We start from the raw sequence: 22,267 nt of genomic DNA, 5'->3' as shown, positions 1-22,267 counted from the left end.
ACTGTCCGTTATAAGCTACGGACACGCTGTGTTTCTAGCGTTTTTCCACCACAGTTTGTAGGTGTTCGCTTTAATGTTTATGCCTTTTTCCACTACCGTAGCTTGGTCAGTGTAGGACTTAGTAGTTTTTCTTTACTTCGTGCCTTCTGTGGCGAGAATTGTGAGGATAAATCCTCTCTGGAGCCACCATATATCGTTCCGCCGAACGATCTTTCGCCGCAGAGGGGGGTGCTGGGTCTAGTTAGAAGCGTCCTGCGGTACAAGCCACTTCTAATTCTAGACTAAGTATAGTTTGTGGCACCTGCGTTACAAATACCACACGCTATAGCTTAATAAGCCGGGAATTCCTCGTCCAGTTAGTATCGTTCTGCGTAACAAACCAATACTAATTCTGGTCGTAAGACAATTTGCTTCCCCGCTTGCGTTACAAACAAGGAAGTAATTTGACTTTGGATTTAACAAGGTGGAAAAACCAACGAAGAACTCCAGGGTCTGGACACGAAGTAAAGGATTTTCGACTGAGTGAAGTGGTACTTTCGACTGCTCGATTTCAACTTGATTTTATTATACAATTTTTTGGTTTATATACCTACTTTCCTAAAGCTAGCTATTTACAAATAATCGATTTTTGAATCGATTTTATTTGGATTTGTTTTGGTACAGAATGTTAACAATGAATATTGTTGTCAACTCTGCACAAATGTTTTATTATCCAAGCCACCGCGCGAAGTCAAATATCGATATAATTATCGTCTTCGAATGCGCTGTGACCGGCAGTGGCACCGAAAATGCCGATGAAGCATATATGACCCTTGCGTGAGCGCGCATTGACTCATCATTGGGCGCACTTGAATGTAATTTGATTTTCCTTCTGCCTCTTTAGGTCAGAACGAACTGTTCTATGTTGCGGTGGTTTGTTTTGATTCTGCCGCTGCTCGCTGCGAACAGCTGTTTGTGATTTTGCGTCGGCGACAGTTGGTAAAACACTTACACGTAAAATGAAATTAAACACAATGCTGTTGAAATAAATAAAATAATACTCAACATAATTTCCAAACACTGTAGAATGCAATAATGAATGTATGAAAAACAAGATATAGTCAATAGAAATATTAAGGAACTTGTTTTTTGCGAACATCTTTACTCAAGACCAAAAATTTCTATTTATAGCACACTCGTAGTTATAAACTGTTCGATGTGAATAACTTTTTAAAAACTTTTCATATAGCTTCACCATGGAATTGTTTAATTTTTAATTGCTCCTTCATAAACTTGCACTGGCTTGCTAAGCTAAATCAAAGTTTCGATTCCATTATAAGCTATCAGAATCAGAGCTTCTGCTCTAGCGGGACGACAACCGTTAGCAGTCGTTTTATGCGATCATAAGTAATGTTTGCTTTGTTGGACTTAACGTCTGCATTAGACTGCCCAGAAAAATGATGAATTTTTGAAAACTAAATCGGGCCACCCCTGAGTCGATTCCTAGTTCCACAAGGAGTACTGGCTCCAAATTTGAAGCAAATCGGACAAGTCTAGCTACCAACGTGCCTGAAGTTTGTATGGAATTTTTCGACAATTTACATGGAGAAAACCCACTAGCTCGCATTTTCGCCGCTAGGTGGCACTTTATGCATCGTATTATCACTGTAAGTGAAAATAAGAAAGAGAATTTAATTGTCTACAACTTTGTCGAAGACTGCTAGTCAATCCGGCTTTGTTAAAACAAGTTATTCAACATTTAACAAAGTGATGTCTGAGTCATTTTTGCATGGGGCCTAGCAGTGCATGGTTGTGTATCAGTAGTCGAGTCCCGCGAACTATACATTTTTGTGAAAGAAATGGTAAGATTTAGCTAAATAGTATGTTTAGAAGAACTGTAGTAAATAATACGAGTTATGTTTTGGTTAGAAAATTTTAGTTCCACTTGTGACCGCATAGAGGGCGCTAACACTAACTTTTTATAGAAGAGAGATAGAATATCAAGATATTCGGAAGAAATACTGAAAAATGCCTGTTCTATAACTTTGTAGAAGACATCAAATCTCCGTTGGAAAGTTAGTGCTGGGGCCCTCTATGTGGTAATATGTGGAACTAAAATTTTCTTATCAAAATATGACTCGTATTATTTACTATAATTCTTCTGAATATACCATTGAGCTAAACCTAATGATTATTTCACAAAAATGTTTAATTCGTACGAATCGAGTACTGATACACAATCATGTACTGCTAGGCCCCATGCAAAATTGGCTCAGACATCACTTCGTTAAAAATTTAATAACTTATTTTAACGAAGCTGGATTGACTAGCAGTCTTCGACAAAGTTGTAGACAATTAAATTATCTTCCTTATTTTCGCTTACAGTGATAATACGATGCATACAGTGCCACCTAGCGGCGTTTCTCCATGTAAATTGTTGAAAAATCCCATGCAAACATCAGGCACGTTGGTCCGGTAGCTAGACTTGTCCGATTTGCTTCAAATTTAGTGCAAGTACTCCTGGTGGGACTAGGAATCGACTCAGAAGTGGGCCGATAGGGGTAATTTTTTTCCTGTCACTCTAGTCTGCAAGATGGTGGTCAAGACGGCTGTCATGTGTTGAAGAGCGGAACGCGAAACGTTAAAAACTATTTCAAATTAGGTTTGTGCCCTTATGCACAAAGTGTTTTTTTACCATATTCCTTCCTAGCTTCACCATATTTGACAGTTGTTCGTCTTGTCAAGATACGCATCGTCACAGAAGAGATCACTTGTTTATCTCTTGTAACCTAGAAATTATCTAGTGGATATGAGAGCTTTTTTTAATTGGTCCAATTGAGGGCATGGACCTAGTCTGCTGATACCAACGATAGAAATCTCCGGAAGTGACCCGATTCGTGATCTTGCGAGCGTTGAAGTTTTCAGGTTCACGCTTGAGACCGCGTTTGAAAATTTATAGGAGAAGAGACATTCACTTTATCAGCGGGATGTTATCATGTTTACGAGATCGCGGGTGTAGGTGCCGTGGATGGTCGCGAAGGGCTGAAGCATTTGTATATTAACGTTTTTGTCACGTTTATGTGACTTCGCGTGTATAATTTTGATTTTATAATCGTGTAGCGTGTATTCTGGAATGATTTCGCGCGCGGACCGTGAATCTGATGCTTAATTTTTCAGTGTATGTTACAGTTAGTAGAAGAGAGTCTGTTTCAATATATCACTAAGTTCCAGGTCATGTCACCATGACTGCTATGACCAAGGTAAGACTTCCGGATGTGATCGCGCGAGTGTTGGGTTAATGTTTGAGACCGCGTTTGGAAGTTTAAAGGGACTTTACTTAACTATCGGGGTGTTTTCATGTTGGCGAAATCGCGGTCGTAAGTATGTGTGGATTGTTGCAATTGCATGGTCGCGTTTGTGGCCAGTGAAACAGAGTGCCCTTACGGCGGCCACTGATTTCCCCTTCGTTACTAGGGTTTTTGGGATCATGAACTCAAATGGCCACTAAATTACTTCAGAATCAAACTTCATTTTTCTTTTTACTTCTTCGTCACTTTTATTCTACAGGCATTACAAACTGGTTACCACACCAACAACAGGCAAACTTTCTAATGTATTCGTATATACATAACATTCACTCACTGACTATTCCAATCTGTCTTTACTACAACTGGACGAAAGGAGGCCTCGTAATCACTTCTTTGCTAACTGCGATTTTCCAAAAGACTCAGTAGCTAAACTAATTATTTCAAGCTTCGTTTTTGACAGGCGGATCACTAGCTGGCTAATTTTAACCGACACGTGGCGCCTGGCTACCTAACGACTGTTTCAACGGACTGCTCTATTTTGCACGTCGCACCGGTTGCGTACACTAATTAACTTCTGCCTATACCTCGCGCGGTGCGCGGGTCACTAGCTACTGCTAACTGACTCTTTTCCGCGCCAGACGCGGCCGGGCGAGAACTAATTTCGGTCTGCCTAATTAATTTTGCCAAAAGACTTTAACATTTCTTTTGCATAGACTTTTCTCTGAGAGAGTCTCAGACCCAAACAAAACATTTTTCTTCGCTCGCAAGAGTAAAGGCCCCGGTAGATGAATCAGTAGTTCATTATGATTCATATTTAGAAGTCCCCTTGTTGCTCGCGCCAAATTGCGCCATCAAGGCAAAACCGTGTTTAAATAAACAAAATTTGTTGTTCTCGCTTCGGTAAGCATATGGCTTGGAAAGTGCGAATTCATCAAAATCATCAGCTTAGCTTAAGCTGTAACCCAGGACATTAGCTTCCGTGGTGCATCACTTGGTGAAATTTTGCCAGGGTTGATCCTGGCCAAAAACTGTTGGCGCTGTACCAGGTTTGTGTTATCGCGAAGGCCACGAGCGTTCGTATTTATATGATAGATAGCGTATAGTAGAGATATACTAATAAAAGGAATGATAACATGACAAATAAAGAAAAAAGATGCAAAGAGCTTGATTAGAAGAGTGTAAATCAATTTATATTATTTTGGTATACATCAGTAATATGGCAAAGCAAACTAAAAGATGCACAAAAGAATCAGACAAATGAATTAGAATAGAAAACCACATGTAACATGCAGTCAAACTCGTCTAAATGCACCAAATGTTGTATATTTACCATTAACAACAATTCCATTCTGTTAAACTTTCATCATTCTATGCTGGCCGGGAATGGATGATTCACGTGCGTCGGTAAATTTATTGTACTCTAATTTATCCAATCCCGAACCTACCCGAATGAATAGAACCAAATGAACACCGGAAGTATTATCCACTATTCTATCATATACGCCAGTTCTGCAGCCATTCGCTGACCCAACTGTCACAAATACTCAGACGAATACATACACAGATAGGCATACGACTAGCACATAACAATTGTACGCTAGTACGAAAAACTACGATTATTACAAATCGACAACTAATAGGTTTCTAGTTATGTGTTTATTAAATTAATTTGATTATTAAATTAATTTTATTGGTCTATGTACGATGACGAAGTCGACCGATAAATGGACACACAATGACTTCCACCGTGAGTCCCGGCCACGAATATCGCCATCAAATTGTGGAACAATGTTTGCAAAAACGACACACAGTAAAAGTCAATTCTCGTCGACCCGCCAGTCGGCCACACCACCGCGCACAGACCAGTGGTTGAGCGTTGGTATGCGCAGGTGCAGAGTATGCAGAAACATAGAACATAAAAAAGGCGCATAAACCCTCTTGGTTTCTTCGATGCACCACTATCGAGGCGTAATGTAATAACCATCTTAATTGTCTGTCAGAGGTTCTTTAGCACTGATGCACGCAATGTGCTTGATGATGTTTGCAATACCGTCAAACCCCTCCAACCTTGGGGAGGGAAGTGATTGTTCCCAAAATTGTGAATAAAGTGCCGTGAATTCTGGAACAACCACGTTTTGACGTTACGAAAACAAGTCCATGAACCATGAACAAAAATCACGTGTTTAACAATTATGTTCAACTTTTTTTCAGTAACGCCCGCATAACGCTTTTTTGTAGTGGTAATATTTGTTTTTATTTTGTGAACTTCAGCCACGGTTTCAGCCATATCTTTACCGAATTGATTTTCTGTACGTGAACTAGTTCACAACTTTATGGTCATCATTCATACAATAGAGCTTAACTCATGGTGTTATTCATAGATTTAGGAACATTAGTTTACAAAATCAAAACATTCTGGAACTATTGCACGAAACTCGGAACGGAATTTTATTCATGATCCCATTCAATCCTCGTGAACTAATTCATGATTCCTAATATATTAGTCGCGATCCTATATCCGCGCTAGTGAAATAGTTCACAAAATCATCAAAATATTATATATTCCTGTATTCGTGCACTGGTTCATGATTTCTAGTATAATAGTCACATCGTTCGTGCTCGTCAAATACTTCACAAAATATTGATATATTATTCATGGATTCGCGAACTGATTCATGATTCGTAGTACATGTTTTACGATCTATTTTGCGTGCTAGTGATATCTAGAATATATCAATTTCATGCAATGGCAATGAAATTTTCACGTGAACTTTTGTCGTGACTAACGACTTACCTTTCAATTTAGGGGCCCCTTTTCAAAATTTCGGAAGAAAAATGATGTAAGATTTTGAACGCTTATATTTTTTGTTGTACTGAATGGATTTAATCAATTTTTTCGGCATTTTGTCGAAACTATTTGTACCAATGTTGTATTAAATTTTGGAATATGTAGGACATTCATTATCAACGGAAAAATAGTGTTTTGAAAAAGCTTTCGAAAACGACTCGGAAAAGTGAAAATTTTCAGCTCATCCCGCACAGAGCCGTCAATCTGGTGCACCAACCGAACAATAAAATAATAAAAAGTTTATATATAGGTCCACTACATGTTTGTTCCTATAATTATTCGTATTGGGTTGCTTGGCGAGGGCAGTTGGTGGGGAAAAGCCGGCATATTAGTTTTGGTTATGCCATTAGAAGCCGGACGGAAAGGAAAGGCTCATGCACGCCTCGAGAACGAGCGAGAAAGCGATAGTAGTGCATATTAGCAAAGCATTACGTACATTTTGAACCTTAATAACTTTTCTTCTACTAAACGGATTGCCAATCTTGTTTCATAAATCGGAAGGAAAACGTTCAACGCTTGCTACCAATACGTTGCTTGCTATATAAAATTTGTTTAAATAGTTCAAAAACTACTTTAAATGAGAATCAACATTAATGATAAAACCTATAAATAGGGGTGTCGCAGTTTTTCTCAAAGCCAGACGTGTGTAAGACGCAGTGCATAACGGACGTGCGTGCTAGATGTTAGGTCGTGAAAAACTGCATCGGACGACCAATCAAATCGGCTACCACCGGAGAGAAGAAGAAAAACGTTGGTGGATGTGGTGGCGGTGAGAAGGCCAAAAAGCCAAAGGCTAAGAAACGCAGTCACTGAAAAGGCGGTAGCAATTGCCACTAAAAATGCGACCAAAACATCGAAGGCTGCAGCGAACAAGCCGAAGACCCCAAAGCCAAACAAGACCGCCAAACCTGCCAAGAAAGCTGCCCGAAGAAGATAAGTAAATTCACGCGTCTCTAATGTTGCCAACAGTCCTTTTCAGGACTAACAAAATACTTGTAAAGAATTAGTGGTGCTTATTTTCCGTTAGCGCTGTTAATTGTAGATGGATTTGTGTCATAGTTGTATGCAAACCGTCCTTAGGACGAATATATAATGGAAAAAGAATTGTATTAGGAAGTTCCTTTTATTAAATTGTATAATTAAAAATAATTATATAAGAAAATATTTTTCAAATTAATCTACAAACCCGAAGATTTTTGCAATTCCTTCCAAGAAAATCAGTGAATGTGGCAACTCTGCCACTAAGCGAAAGCTACAGCAAAACGAATGATGAAAATATTTTCATTTATCGCACAAAAGGATGGCCTTCCATCTGCAACGAAAAGTTAATAAATAGGAATGTCTTGATGCAAAGCGTGCTCATTCGGTGTGAGCTACCAAAGGGGAATGATCATATGTGTGTACACAGTAAAAACAATCGTCGGCAAGGTTTGAATAGTTTCAAAAGATTCTCGTCTTGTATCAACATAGTTATCTATAAACCGTCCTTATTAGGACGAATGCAAAATGGAAAAAGAATTTAATTAGAAAGTTTCTTTTATTAACTAGTATTAAATTTGCGCTTGTAAATTCTGTACTTTTACCAGTGAATCATAAGAAAATGTTTTTCTAATCTACAAACCCGAAGGTTTTTGCAAATCCTTCCAAGAAAATCAGTGAATGTGGCAACTGTACCACTAAGTGAAAGCTACACCAAAACGAATGATAAAAATATTTTCATTTATCGCGCAAAAGGATGGCCTTCCATCTGCAACGAAAAGGTTATAAATAGGAACGCCTTGATGCAAAGCATGCTCATTCGGTATGAACTGCGAAAGGGGAATGTTCGAATGTGTGTACGCAGTAGCAACAAATCGTCGACAAGGTTTGAATCGTTTCAAAAGATTCTCGTCTTGTATCACCATAGTTATCTACAAACCGTCCTTATTAGGACGAATGCATAATGGAAAAAGATGGGTTGGTAGTGTATATGACATAACAGGGGTGTCGTGACCACACTTCGAAGTTATTTCAAATCTTGCAAAGCATAAATTGACATAATTACAATGATTGTTCCTATATGAATGAAATGACAAATTTTCAGGTTAACACGGCAATAACTTTGCAATTTATAGAACAATTTTATATTTTTAGTTATCATATAATAACTTTCATCTCTTTCAAACAACTTAATCCTCTGCTGCCAACCCCGTGGTTTTGCGGGGTTAAGGAGAATCATTGTAAAATGTCCAATACACGATTTTATGTTGTTACCTCCACTAAAACCACTTCAAAATACTCCCACCTTTCATACAAGTACATTGTCTACTTGTTGAATCCATATGAAATTATTGACCTGTATTCAATGCGGAGAACTCGGTAATAAAATTGTTTTACTGAATAGACTAACGAACGGGATCCCCAGGAAAATTTCGCTAAGCCCGGTGAATCGAACTTAATGCGTAAAATTTAGCCATTTGAAGGAGATACAAGCAGAATTTTAAGAATATGATCACCGCGGTTATGTCCCGGGCATTATCCGCCCCTAGTTTTTCGCTAAGCGTGATTCATTTCTGTACGCTAGGAAAAAGATTTCGATAGTTGTTTCGAGAGATTTTAACATTGATATTTCAAAGCAAGAAAATATGAAATTTGTTCATTTCATGAATGAATGTCTCAACGAGCTAAGAATCCAGCGCATCCCCTATCAACGCAGGCGCCAACTACAAAGGTTCCATTCAGAACCACCATAATTATTATAAAGAATAACTTGAAACATTCCCACATATTTCATTGAGTATCATTCGATTTGAATTACAAGTCAAACGAGTAGTCACGACACTCCGGTTATGTCCTAGACATTACTCACCCATCTTTTTCACAAAATTTAGAGTGGAATCATTTTTTCCATGTACTTTTTCATTAATTTCCCAGTTGCTAGCTACCAGTAATAGGTACGAGAAGTAGATATACGAAACGTATTAGAAATTCGAACCATTATTCATGTGAAAAGGTTGTCTGTACAGAAAACGAAAACTGCGCTGAGCACCACAAATCGTGTTCGTGATTTAGTTCATAGAACAAGATACCGCAAATCAGTCACACTTTTATTGTCCAGTTAATATTCTCACGGTACTCAGAGTATAAAAACCGATGGTAACCAAAAAACAACAGCTGTGCTGAAAGATTGCCTTTGGGAATCCCAGTGAGTCAAATGAACGCTTTTCATTATCGTACCCAAGTTTCACAATGCCTTCCACCTGATCATAAACTATCACAATGATAGTCATTTTGAATCGGAAACAATTCATTGTGGTTTAAATGCACACAAAGAATATGCGATATCCTTAAATCCTACAGAAAAATGCCATGCCCCAGTCATTGTTCTAAGTCGTAAGTTATATGCTTCACACGCACGAGTTCACACGTGTCAATTAGATGGAAAAATGCCATCAATTTATCCATTCTCCACCTCACCCCGTCCCATCACACAGAAGACATCTACCATCTTAGCAAACTGGAGCTTCGAGGATGTCAAAGATTTATGGCTTTCCGACGCTGAGCGGACCATCGAAGCGGCTGTTGGCGCAAATTCCAAAATCAACCGAAGAACCAGGAGGGCAGCAGGAGGGACGGAACGGAGTCAAATGCGACTCCACAGCGTGATGGCAAATGTAAACATTCGAAACTCCATCAGCCTTTGTTGGCATTGCTGTTTAGTAGTCGATGGCATGGCCGGTGGCCAGTTTCGAGAGTTTGTATAGCCGCCGGACTCAGCCGCCTGTTCGAGCTTACCTTTCCTTCCGTCGCGCGCCCGGTGGCCTGGTGGTCGGTCGGTCTATCGGTCGGTTCACAGCCTAAACCGTTAGGAAGAGGAAATTTGGGCGGCGACGGAGCCATTTTTTGGTCCTTTGCTTACATCCGCGCTACGATGATGGGGTGGGGCCGGCGATGGGAGCGGAAAAGTGGTTTCATTGTATTTCTTTTTCACTCGGAACGATTCGAGCCTGCTGTCGGCTTGAATATGTAGCGATAGTATCGAGTTTATTGATTTTATTTTTAGCATTTTCGGCAGGCGCCAACGACGATGGTGGACGGAGCGAAAGCTCTTCCCAAAGCAGATCCTTACTCGTTGCGGCGTGTGGAGTGGGGGGTTGGTTTACGAACGAGAGAAAAAGCAAATGGGGTTTCGTTCGCTTTTGGTCGTTTGTTTTTCAGGCTGTGGTGTATATTTGGAAGAATGTCGGTTCTTCTGGTTCGGATTTGGCAGAGGAAATAGAAACAGAACATGTACATTTTTGGGAGAACTATTTCACAGATTTTATGTGTTCCATTGCTGCAATTCTACACTGCTACCTTTTGGCAGTTGTTTATTGTATTTATTGCTGTTAAGGGCATGTTTTGATCGGAAAGGTTTCATATGTTTTCAAAGGGTAGAAATGAAATGCTTTGCGCTCCATTGAGCGGATGAAAATTATGGAGAACGCATGGTTATTTGTGAATATTGCTTCTGGTGCGAGGACGTTCGAGTTGTTTGGCTAGTTTCCAAAATGATTTACCCTTGAAAACATTTTTCTTTCTCCAGGTCGATGATCAACTTTTGCTTTTACCAGTATAGATTATCCTAGCGTTTGTGTGTTCGCTTTTTATTTAGTAATCCTCTTGCGACAAAAAGGACTAACGACGTTTTTTCTTCTATCATTTCATCATTGTGGATTTCGTTTTCATCAAACATAGGCACAAAGCGACGATGAGGACATGCCGGAAGATGTGGCCGTGCCGGTGGAGGGCGGTTTTATGGAGGAGTTCTTCAAAGATGTGGAAGACATCCGGGAGATGATCGACAAAATCCAGGCGAACGTGGAGGAGGTGAAGAAAAAGCACAGTGCCATTCTGTCGGCCCCACAGTCAGATGAGAGTGAGTGCGCCTTACTAGGCCAATAAACATTGACTTTGAAATGATGCCATTTTTTTTGCTTCATCCCCCATTCTAGAAACCAAACAAGAACTCGAAGACTTAATGGCCGATATTAAAAAAACTGCCAACAGAGTAAGAGGGAAGCTTAAGGTACGTTACGAACGAGTTACATAAAACATACTAAACTGACCCGTAAATGTGTACATTTTTGTTATATATTCTGCAGGCCATCGAACAGAACATTGAGCAGGAGGAGCAGACGAACAAGTCCAATGCCGATCTAAGGATACGGAAGACACAGCACTCGGCGCTGTCCCGCAAGTTCGTCGAAGTGATGACCGAGTATAACCGGACACAGACTGACTACCGAGAGCGGTGCAAAGGAAGAATACAACGACAATTGGAAATTAGTAAGTTTGGTTTTCGACGCTTAAACGATTTATACTAACAAACTTCCTGTTACATTCGCAGCGGGTAGGGCGACGACAAACGAAGAGCTGGAGGAGATGTTGGAGCAAGGCAACTCCGCTGTATTTACGCAAGGGGTAATTTCTGTTTACCGTTTTCTCACACGTTGCCAAGGAAGAAAAGTGAAACTAATCCCAAATATTCGCCTGTTTATCTTTTTCCCTACCGATTTTCCCGGTTAGATCATAATGGAAACCCAACAAGCTAAACAAACGCTTGCCGATATCGAGGCACGGCATGCAGATATTATAAAATTGGAGAATTCAATTAGGGAGCTTCATGATATGTTCATGGATATGGCAATGCTCGTCGAGAGTCAGGTAATGTGGATTCCAATTATTATTATACCCTTCACCTGCCTTGCCAATTAGGCAAACGGCAGCATCTAGGTCTGGCTTCCTATCAAAGGCTGTCGAAGTTAATCCTGTGTAGTGTTGGTTGGTTGGTTGGCATCCCAACCATCGAGCTACCAATCACAACACCAAACAAAATGACAAACTATACATCATCGTGGAGCAGCAGCAAAAGCAGAGAACGTCTTGTAATAATCTCTAGCTAGGATATGCTCCGGTGTGGTGTGTGTCACACTGCACTATAAAGAAGCGAGGTTGTGTAAAAAGCAGCACCCAGCAGCGAATAGAATCCCCTCAATCCTTGGTAGTTCAATATCTAAGTTACACGTGTTTTGCATGGCTTGACTTCCTCTTTTATTTCGACGCTTGTGCTTATGTTCGTTATTGATTTCCCGTCTTTCATCGCAAAAATAGACTTACTCAAAATCATTAAATAACCCATTGAATCCCAGCGTTTCGTTCACGTAAAGCTCCCATGAAAAATGCAGCGCCAAGATAAATCACGGGGGACCATTCTCACATTTTATCTAAAGGGCAACCGCTTTGGGCTAAATTTAGCGCAGTCCCCAGCCACATTTGAGTTCTGCATATCCGCCGGTCGGTCGGTACCCATCTCGAACGATCGATCGAATGTATTGATGTTTGTTTTTCCGCGCTACATCACTTTCCCGGGAGAGCCATTCCGTTTTAATATTTTATGTTTCCATTCACTGTACGGCACACTCTTGATGTTCAATTTTCACCTGATTCGAGCTTGTCGCCGGTTTGATGTTTTTGATTTATTCGTGATGGATTGATTGAATATGCATTATGTAGGGGGGTAAAACACACTACTGATGCATTAATATCAGATCACAAGCTTTTCATACCCCGTGGCAGCGAGTTGTTAGCCAAATCTATAAGTTGATCGGCCTAGTGTTTCATAACCAAGCTAGGGTGTTTTTTGTAATCGTAAGTGGAGCATTGTTTATTGATTTTATTGGCTATTTCTGTTAAGTTGAAGAAAAAACTTTGACGAATAATCTGACAACACTGTTGGGAACTTGTTTATTTAGATTTGTTCGGATTTTTTAGTTGTTTTCGGTGCTTCAATGCTACGTGGCGCTCCGGATCTGAAATATTATTTGACATTGTAGCACTGACTGAGACGTAGCCCAAATAATAAACTCTATTTAGATAGGTGATTAACTCTGATTACGAGATTCGCAGGTGAGATTGAAGTCTCTTAACTACTACACATTTTCTGGAGTGCTATTGGCTCAAGATAAAACACATCACAAATGAAGCTTGAAGTAGCATCGAACAACTAAATTAGTTATGAAATTTGCGTTATGACTTCGTCTCATCAGAATCTGACACTAACTTAGCGACAGGATAACACACTAAATCATAATTCTCGACGATTTCAACCTTCCGGTAACGAAGTGGTGATCAGCTCATAACGTCTACAGCTCGATCCGGAGTCTGCTTTTTTGTGGCGGCAAAACTACTATTCTGGATAGGTAATGCACTGCCACATTTCAGTAGATCGACAGCACTGGACAAGGTAGTTCTTGGATTTAAACTCTGCTAAAGCTCAAGATCGAGGGCGGTCATAAAACATGTTCATCCGCTTTTGTAGCTAACACTCGAAAATGAACCAACGACTCGTCTACCAATTAAATTAATTAAATTGAATTAAATTAAATCATTAATTAAATAAATTAAATGAATTAAATGAATCAAATGGAATTAATGAATCAAATGGCTTAAATGAATTAAATGAATTAAATAAATTGAATGAATTAAAGAATCAAATGAATTGAATGAATTGAATGATTTAAATGAAATAAATAATTTACATAATTTAAATAAATCAAATGAATTGAATGAATTAAATGGATTAAATTATTTAAAATGGTTCCAACTTTTCCAATAGTTGCATAATTTTATTAGTTAAATTAATTAAACAAATCAAATAAATAAATTAAATTAAGTCAATTTAAATTAATTGAATGGATTGAATAAATTAAAGGAATTTAGGAATTAAATGCATAAAATTAGTAAGATAATGAAATTAATAAACTTATTAAAGTTAATAAATTTAGTAAAATTAACAAAATCGATAAAAATTGCAAAATTATTTTAATAAAATAAAAAAATTCAAAATTAACAAAATCGTTGAAACGAATGTGAAATAAAATTAATTCAAATGACAAAAGCAACCAAATTAGTTTTACTAGAAAAACTAATTAATGAAATTAATGAATTTATTAAAATAATAAAATTTGAAAAATTAATGAAATGAATGCAATGAAAATAAGGAAAGCAAAGAATAACCCTAGTCTCACAGTCATGTCACCTAGTGACTAGAAACAAATTTCCGTATTGCCACTAGGTGACGCGACTGTGAGAATAGGGTCCAACAATGAAGGATATGAAGAATGTGAAATATGTGAAGAATCTGAACGAAATGTAGACTTGGAAAAAATCAAGAAAGACAAATGGATAAAATGATGTAAACAAAGAATGTAAAGATAACAATGAAAATAATGAAATGAATTGAATTGAAAGAATAAGAGAATAAATAAATTGATTTATTAAAATTAATAAAATTGAAGAAAGAATAAAACATTTAAAGTTAACTCGATAAAAGCTTTGAAAATTTTTGAATTTTTTTTATGAATTCTATGAACTTTATTCATTTTATGAATTTCATAAATTTTTCGTTATAATGTTATGATTTTATGAATGTTACGATTTTAATGAATTTTATGAGTTTTGTGAATTTTGCGAATTTTATGATTTCTATGATTTTAATGAATTTTATGAATTTTGTAAATTTCGTGGTTTTTTGTGATTTTTATAATTTATAATTATTCTATAATTTTGAATTTTATGGTTTTTACGAATTTTACGAATTTAATGAATTATTGAATCATATGAATTTTGTGAATTTTATGATTTTGATGAATTTTATAAATTTCGTGAATTTTCAGATTTTTTGTAAATTTTTCGAATTTTCGAATTCTAATAAATTTTAAGAATTTTACGAATTTCATGAATTTTGTGAATTTCATGATTTTAAGCAATTTTTATGATTTGAATGATATAATTTTATAATTTTCATGAATATTATGATTTTAATGAATTTTATGAACTTTATTAATATTGTAAATTTTGTAAGTTTTATAAATTTTTGTGAATTTTGTGATTTTTATAATTTCTAATTTTATAAATTTTATGATTTTTTTGAATTTTGTGAATTTTATAATTTTAATGAATTTTATGATTTTTATAAATTTTACAAATTTTTTGAATTTTGTGAATTTTTATGATTTTTTGTGAATTTTGTGATTTTTATAATTTTAGTGAATTTTACGAATGTGCGAATTTTTGAATCCTATAAATTTTATGATAATAATGAATTTTAAAAATTTTGTAATTTTTCTATTTCTAATGAGTTTTATGAATTTTACAAATTTTATGAATTTTGTGATTTTTATAATTTCAATGAATTTTATTAGTTTTATGAATTCCATGAATTTTACGAATTTTATGAATTTTATAAATATTATAATTATAATAATAATTTTATCAATTTTATGGCACTTATGAATTTTATGATTTTTTAGAATTTTGTGATTTTAAGCAATTGTATGATTTCAATGGACTTTATAATGTTTATTAAAATTAGGATTTTTATGAATTTTATGAATTTTGTGAAATATGTAATTTTTATAATTTCAATGAACATTCTTAATTTTACGATTTTTTGAATCTTATGAATTTTACGATTTTAATGAATTTTATAAATTTTATGATTTTTCTATTTCCAATAAAATTTATAAATTTCACGAATTTTATGAATTTTTTGAATTTTTGCGAGATTAAGGAATTTCATGATTTTAATAAATTTGATGAATTTTGTGATTTTTGTAATTTATAATAATATTTATAGCTCATAAAATTCTTAAAATTCAAAAGAACACAAAAGATAATAAACTTTATGAAGCTTAAAAAACCATAAAATTTGATAAATTTTATAAAATAAATTGATTAGGTTAGTCAAATTACCAATTATATTCTGTAAAAAAAATTAAAATAGCCAAACTAATTAAAATAACCAAAATTATTTAATGTGTTATATTAATTGAATGAATAAATTTAATCAAACGAATCGCAAGAATTCAATTCATTCGATGAATAAAATAAATAAACTAGTCAAATTTGAAATATTATTAAGATTATTAAAAAATGAAAAATAAAAAAGGCGATAAAAGTGACAAAATCAAACAAATTAATAAAGTAATACAGTTATAAAATAAATAAAATAACTTAAGTTAACAATTAAGTTAATACTTATAAAATAAAATAATAAAATAATATACTTATTAAATTTATTAAAATAATAAAATTAATTAAATGAATAAAATGAAGATAATGAAGAAAATTAAGAAAATGGGGAGAATTAAAGATTATGACGAAAACGAAGAAATTGAATATGAAAAATGTAAAGGATCTGAAGAAAATGTAGAATTGGAAGGAAATACAAAAAAGAGGTGAAATTGAAGTAATTGAGGAAAATAAAGATAAGAATGAAAACTAGATGAAGATGTCTAAACAATGAATAAAATTAATGAATTCATAAAAATTATAAAAATTGACAAAATAAAACAAATTATGTTAATCGAATAAAAAACACAAAAAAATTAATCGAAATAGTAAAAATAATTATGTTATACTATAGTTTTAAAATAAATAATATAATTAAATGTGTTTAAAATATTCAATGCTAAAAAATTAGCGAAGTTCATTAGACTATTTTTCTTAATGAAATAAATAACATGTATGATTTAAAGAAAAAGAATCAAATAATTCACTTGAATAAAGTATTAAATTTACTAGTTAATGGAATTAAAAAAAATTAGTAAAATTTATAAAATTAATTCAATTTTTTTAAGAATTTAAAAATAAGAATAATAAAGTTAAAAAAATACAGTGAAAATAATTAAACTAAGCAAATTAATAAAAGTATGAAATTTGTGAAATTTAAAAAGCTAATATAAAATATATAAAAATATAAAAATAAAAGAAAGGAATAAATAATGAAATAAACAAAATTATTAAAATATTAAAATTATAAAATTATTAAAACATTAAAATTAATAAAATTATTAAAATTAAAATAAAAAAGAATGAATCAAATAATTTAAATTCATGCTGTCTTAAAATTTATAAACTTTATAGACAATAAATTTTAAAAAATGAAGTTAGTAATTTATTAATATCATTATTTTTTGTTTTTTTAAATGCTAAAATTTAATATTTCGTATTATTGTTAAATTTAATAAGATTTAGAAAATTAATGAAATAATACTAATAAATTGACAAATTTAATAAATTAGAACTATAATGAAAGTTTTACTATCAATTTAATTGATGAAATTAACAAAATCGATAGAAATATAAAATAAAAAAAAAAGTAATATAATAATTTTTAAAATTGATGAAATTTGTAAAAAAAATAATGTTATTAAAATTAACAAAATTAATGCAATGCAGAAAATTAATAAACTGAATAAAAATTTTAAAATAATTTTAGTAAAATGATTAAAATCAGCCTAACTTTAGGGACCGAAGTCACCGGTTTAAACGGAGTCCTAAACGGAGATAAAAAAATCGTATAATAACGGATAGAATTCCATTGCAAAACCGACACAGAGAGCCTTGTTTCCCGTAACAACACGTAACATTATGTCAACAGTGACGGTGTAAGAGTTAAGATCTCCGTGTATAGGAAAGATCGGTTGCACTCGAGGTACGACTGCCCGATCCGACTCCACGATAGCTCAGTCCGACGATCCATGTCGTAATATGATCTCCGGTCACGAATACACCTAGAGGAATTTTCCCCCGGCATTTGTTATGAAGTTTGGATGGTAAGAAGCCGGTCAGTTTGCTCAATTCCTTCCTTTGTAACCCTGGAGAACATGGTACATCCTATGCTGAAACCACACTGTGTATCTATGGCAAGCAGACTTCCAAGTGTCGTCGGTTTTGTATGCAAGCTGCACATTATGAAAAACCCTAGGTGAAAGTTTTTCAGAAAAAAACTAGGAGTGGGTAATGTCCGGGACATAACCGCGGTGTTGACGTAGAACTAAACTTGGGCATATCATATGACATTCATGGATAATTTGAACCAATGCACTTTTTGAATGAATGTTTACGGAAATTTCATGTCGAATGAGATTGCCACATTCACTGATTTTCTAGGACTTGCAAAAACCTTCGGGTTTGTAGATTAATTTGATAAAAATTTGCTTATATGAATCACTGGTACATGTACAAAAGAATTGACAGGCGCAAACTCAATCCAAGTTATTAAATGGATTAAATTAAATTTCTCCATTATGTTTTCATCCTAATAAGAACGGTTTGCAGATAACTATTTTTGGTGATACCAGACGAGAATCCTTTCTAACGATTCGAACCTTGCCCCCGAATTCGCTTCTGCTGCGTATATACATGAACCCCTTTCGCAGCTCACATCGAATGAGCATTGTATATCGCAATGCGATCTCTTTTATAAACTTCTTAGTGCAGATGGAAGTCCATCCTTTTGTGCGACAAATGGAAATATTTTTATCATTCTTTTTGGTGTGGCTTTCGCTTAGTAGTTTGTAGATTAATTCGATAAACATTGGTTTATATGTGTCACTGATAAAGTACAGCAGACTTGACAGGCGCAAACTCAATGCAAGTTGTTAAATGGAACTTTCTAATTCAATCCTTTCTCCATTATGTTTTCATCCTAAAAAGAACGGTTTGCAGATAACTATTTTGGTGATACCAGACGAGAATCCTTTCTAACGATTCGAACCTTGCCCGAACTCGCTTCTGCTGCGTACATACACGAACATTCCCCTTTCGCAGCTCACATCGAATGAGCATTGTATATCGCAATGCGATCTCTTTTATAAACTTCTTAGTGCAGATGGAAGTCCATCCTTTTGTGCGACAAATGGAAATATTTTCATCATTCTTTTTGGTGTGGCTTTCGCTTAGTAGCAGGGTTGCCACATTCACTAATGTTCTTGAAAGATTTGCGAAAACCTACGGGTTTGTAGATTAATTCGATAAACATTGGTTTATATGTGTCACTGGTAAAGTACAGCAGACTTGACAGGCGCAAACTCAATCCAAGTTATTAAATGGAACTTTATAATTCAATTCTTTCTCCATTTTGTTTTCATCCTAAAAAGAACGGTTTGCAGATAACTATTTTTGTTGATACCAGACGAGAATCCTTTCTAACGATTCGAACCTTGCCCGAACTCACTTCTGCTGCGTACATACACGAACATTCCCCTTTCGCAGCTCACATCGAATGAGCATTGTATATCGCAATGCGATCTCTTTTATAAACTTCTTAGTGCAGATGGAAGTCCATCCTTTTGTGCGACAAATGGAAATATTTTCATCATTCTTTTTGGTGTGGCTTTCGCTTAGTAGCAGGGTTGCCACATTCACTAATGTTCTTGAAAGATTTGCGAAAACCTACGGGTTTATAGATTAATTCGATAAACATTGGTTTATATGTGTCACTGATAAAGTACAGCAGACTTGACAGGCGCAAACTCAATCCAAGTTATTAAATGGAACTTTATAATTCAATTCTTTCTCCATTATGTTTTTATCCTAAAAAGAACGGTTTGCAGATAACTATTTTTGGTGATACCAGACGAGAAGACTTTCTAACGATTCGAACCTTGCCCGAATTCGCTTCTGCTGCGTACATACACGAACATTCCCCTTTCGCAGCTCACACCGAATGAGCATTGTATATCGCAATGCGATCTCTTTTATATACTTCTTAGTGCAGATGGAAGTCCATCCTTTTGTGCGACAAATGGAAATATTTTCATCATTCTTTTTGGTGTGGCTTTCGCTTAGTAGTTTGTAGATTAATTCGATAAACATTGGTTTATATGTGTCACTGATAAAGTACAGCAGACTTGACAGGCGCAAACTCAATGCAAGTTGTTAAATGGAACTTTCTAATTCAATTTTTTCTCCATTATGTTTTCATCCTAAAAAGAACGGTTTGCAGATAACTATTTTTGATGATACCAGACGAGAATCCTTTCTAACGATTCGAACCTTGCCCGAATTCGCTTCTGCTGCGTACATACACGAACATTCCCCTTTCGCAGCTCACATCGAATGAGCATTGTATATCGCAATGCGATCTCTTTTATAAACTTCTCAGTGCGACAAATGGAAATATTTTCATCATTCTTTTTGGTGTGGCTTTCGCTTAGTAGTTTGTAGATTAATTCGATAAACATTGGTTTATATGTGTCACTGATAAAGTACAGCAGACTTGACAGGCGCAAACTCAATGCAAGTTGTTAAATGGATCTTTCTAATTCATTTCTTTCTCCATTATGTTTTCATCCTAAAAAGAACGGTTTGCAGATAACTATTTTGGTGATACCAGACGAGAATCCTTTCTAACGATTCGAACCTTGCCCGAACTCGCTTCTGCTGCGTACATACACGAACATTCCCCTTTCGCAGCTCACACCGAATGAGCATTGTATATCGCAATGCGATCTCTTTTATAAACTTCTTAGTGCAGATGGAAGTCCATCCTTTTGTGCGACAAATGGAAATATTTTCATCATTCTTTTTGGTGTAGCTTTCGCTTAGTAGCAGGGTTGCCACATTTACTAATGTTTTTGAAAGATTATCAAAAACCACCAATCAAAGCAGGCTAATTAATGCTTTTACAAAATCTATCAAAATTTACGGTAAAATCTACGGAATCTACTACACAATTGTTTTGATTATTTCCCAACGAATCGCGCAAAAATATGTTTGTTCCGTACAACACAGCGCAAATAATTGACGTTGGAAAACAAATCGGCATCTTCAGCTGCCAAACACTTAGAAACGATCGAAGCATTTTTCCGTCAATGTCACTTTTCTGACTCAAATTTTTGTAGGTATTTTCTTGCTTCCGTCCAATTGGTTAGTTTATTAGTTTTATCGTACATTTTTTGGATATTATTGTAGAAAATAACTAACCCGATAAGAGGGAAGTTATTTTCCAAAGCACGAAATGGAAATTTCAATTGTAATTCTTCTGAGAACGATTTTGTGGTCCTAATTAGAACCGTTTGTTGTGAATATTATTTCGCCGTTTCCCGCTCGGCATGATGATTATTCGCTTGGTATGGATAGCGCACAGATTGGTATCTTCTAACAAACTAACCAGGCAGGCCTCGCTGGCTTCTTAGAGGGCCATTACGGCCGAGCTCCGGAAGAGTAGATCGGTCTTGAAATGCTGTGCAATCTCACGGACCAGGCACTGGAAGAGCAGCTTGTGAATTAGTAACTCTGTCCACTTCTGAGAGCGATGAATTTCACGCAGGGCGACGACAGTTCTTGGTTGGCAGCAATAAGGCAGTAGCTATGATTTGGTTGATAGTCCAAATGCAGCTTCTCGTTGAGCAGCACACGTACGTGTGTTCTGCTCTGTGGCTTAGACACGTCTGGCTTTAAGAAAAACTGTGACACCCATATTTATAGGTTCTAGCATTAATGTTGATTCGCATTAAAAGTAGTTTTTGAACTTTTTAAACAAGTTTTACATAGCAAACAAGGTATCAATAGCAAGCGTTGAACGTTTTCCTTTCGATTTATGAAACAATATTAGTAATTCCTTTAGTAGGAGAAAAGTTATTAAGGTTCAAAGTGTACGTAACGCATCCGTTTTGAAAATTTTGAAATGACACCCAGTATAGTAAAGAAAGACGTAAGTCCTACGTCAAAAACTACTGCCGCATAAAAAATCAGCACAATTAAACCGTAAACTGTTATTTGATCTGCTAAACCAACAATGACCGGATTTCGTTGCACCTAGCTAGTTTACTTTACCACCAAAGAAGCAGACATCATGAAAGATGATATTGGGATGATAGTCCGCATACCAAATATGCAAAAAATTCAAATAAATAGTGATCACGAAAACACCCGGAGCGACGACAGTATGGACAAATGATTTTTGTTGGTTATTTATAATTTTGGACATTTTCCTGAAAAAGTTTAACAAAAGTCATTTGTTTCTTTCTTATGGACGTCACAAAGCTGTGCTATGAAAACACCTGAAAGTATGCAAAAAAAAAACAATAACATTTCTGTTGTCTATGCCAATAACGTTCCAAATTTATTGATGCCTTCATTGATTTTAAATTTAGGCGAAATAATATTTACTTCAGTTCGAGAAAAAATTGCATTTTTTCTCGAAAGGTGATAAATGTTGTCCCGTTTTTCGGTAATCACAAAAGTGTTTCCGACGCAAAGAAATCAGTTGTTGGAGAGCTACGTAGTTTTGGATTTTTACTTGTCACTAATCTGAATTTTG

General features: G+C 35.3%; 1 protein-coding gene across 13 annotated transcripts in view; it reads left to right on the top strand.

Annotated features, from left to right (window-relative positions):
* The window catches only part of LOC131693824 (syntaxin-1A), a 252,502-nt gene that overhangs the window by 134,157 nt on the left and 96,078 nt on the right, over positions 1–22,267 (top strand). For all 13 annotated transcript variants that reach the window (XM_058981993.1, XM_058981985.1, XM_058981994.1 and 10 more), the window contains 5 exons: positions 10,852–11,032; positions 11,109–11,182; positions 11,259–11,442; positions 11,504–11,577; positions 11,683–11,820. In XM_058981993.1, the coding sequence (XP_058837976.1) occupies positions 10,852–11,032; positions 11,109–11,182; positions 11,259–11,442; positions 11,504–11,577; positions 11,683–11,820 (651 nt within the window). The remainder of the gene's footprint in view (positions 1–10,851; positions 11,033–11,108; positions 11,183–11,258; positions 11,443–11,503; positions 11,578–11,682; positions 11,821–22,267) is intronic.

Source organism: Topomyia yanbarensis, chromosome 3 (assembly GCF_030247195.1).
Source record: "Topomyia yanbarensis strain Yona2022 chromosome 3, ASM3024719v1, whole genome shotgun sequence".
In the NCBI taxonomy this organism is placed as follows: domain Eukaryota; kingdom Metazoa; phylum Arthropoda; class Insecta; order Diptera; family Culicidae; genus Topomyia; species Topomyia yanbarensis.
This window is presented reverse-complemented; position numbering and strand designations above follow the sequence as displayed.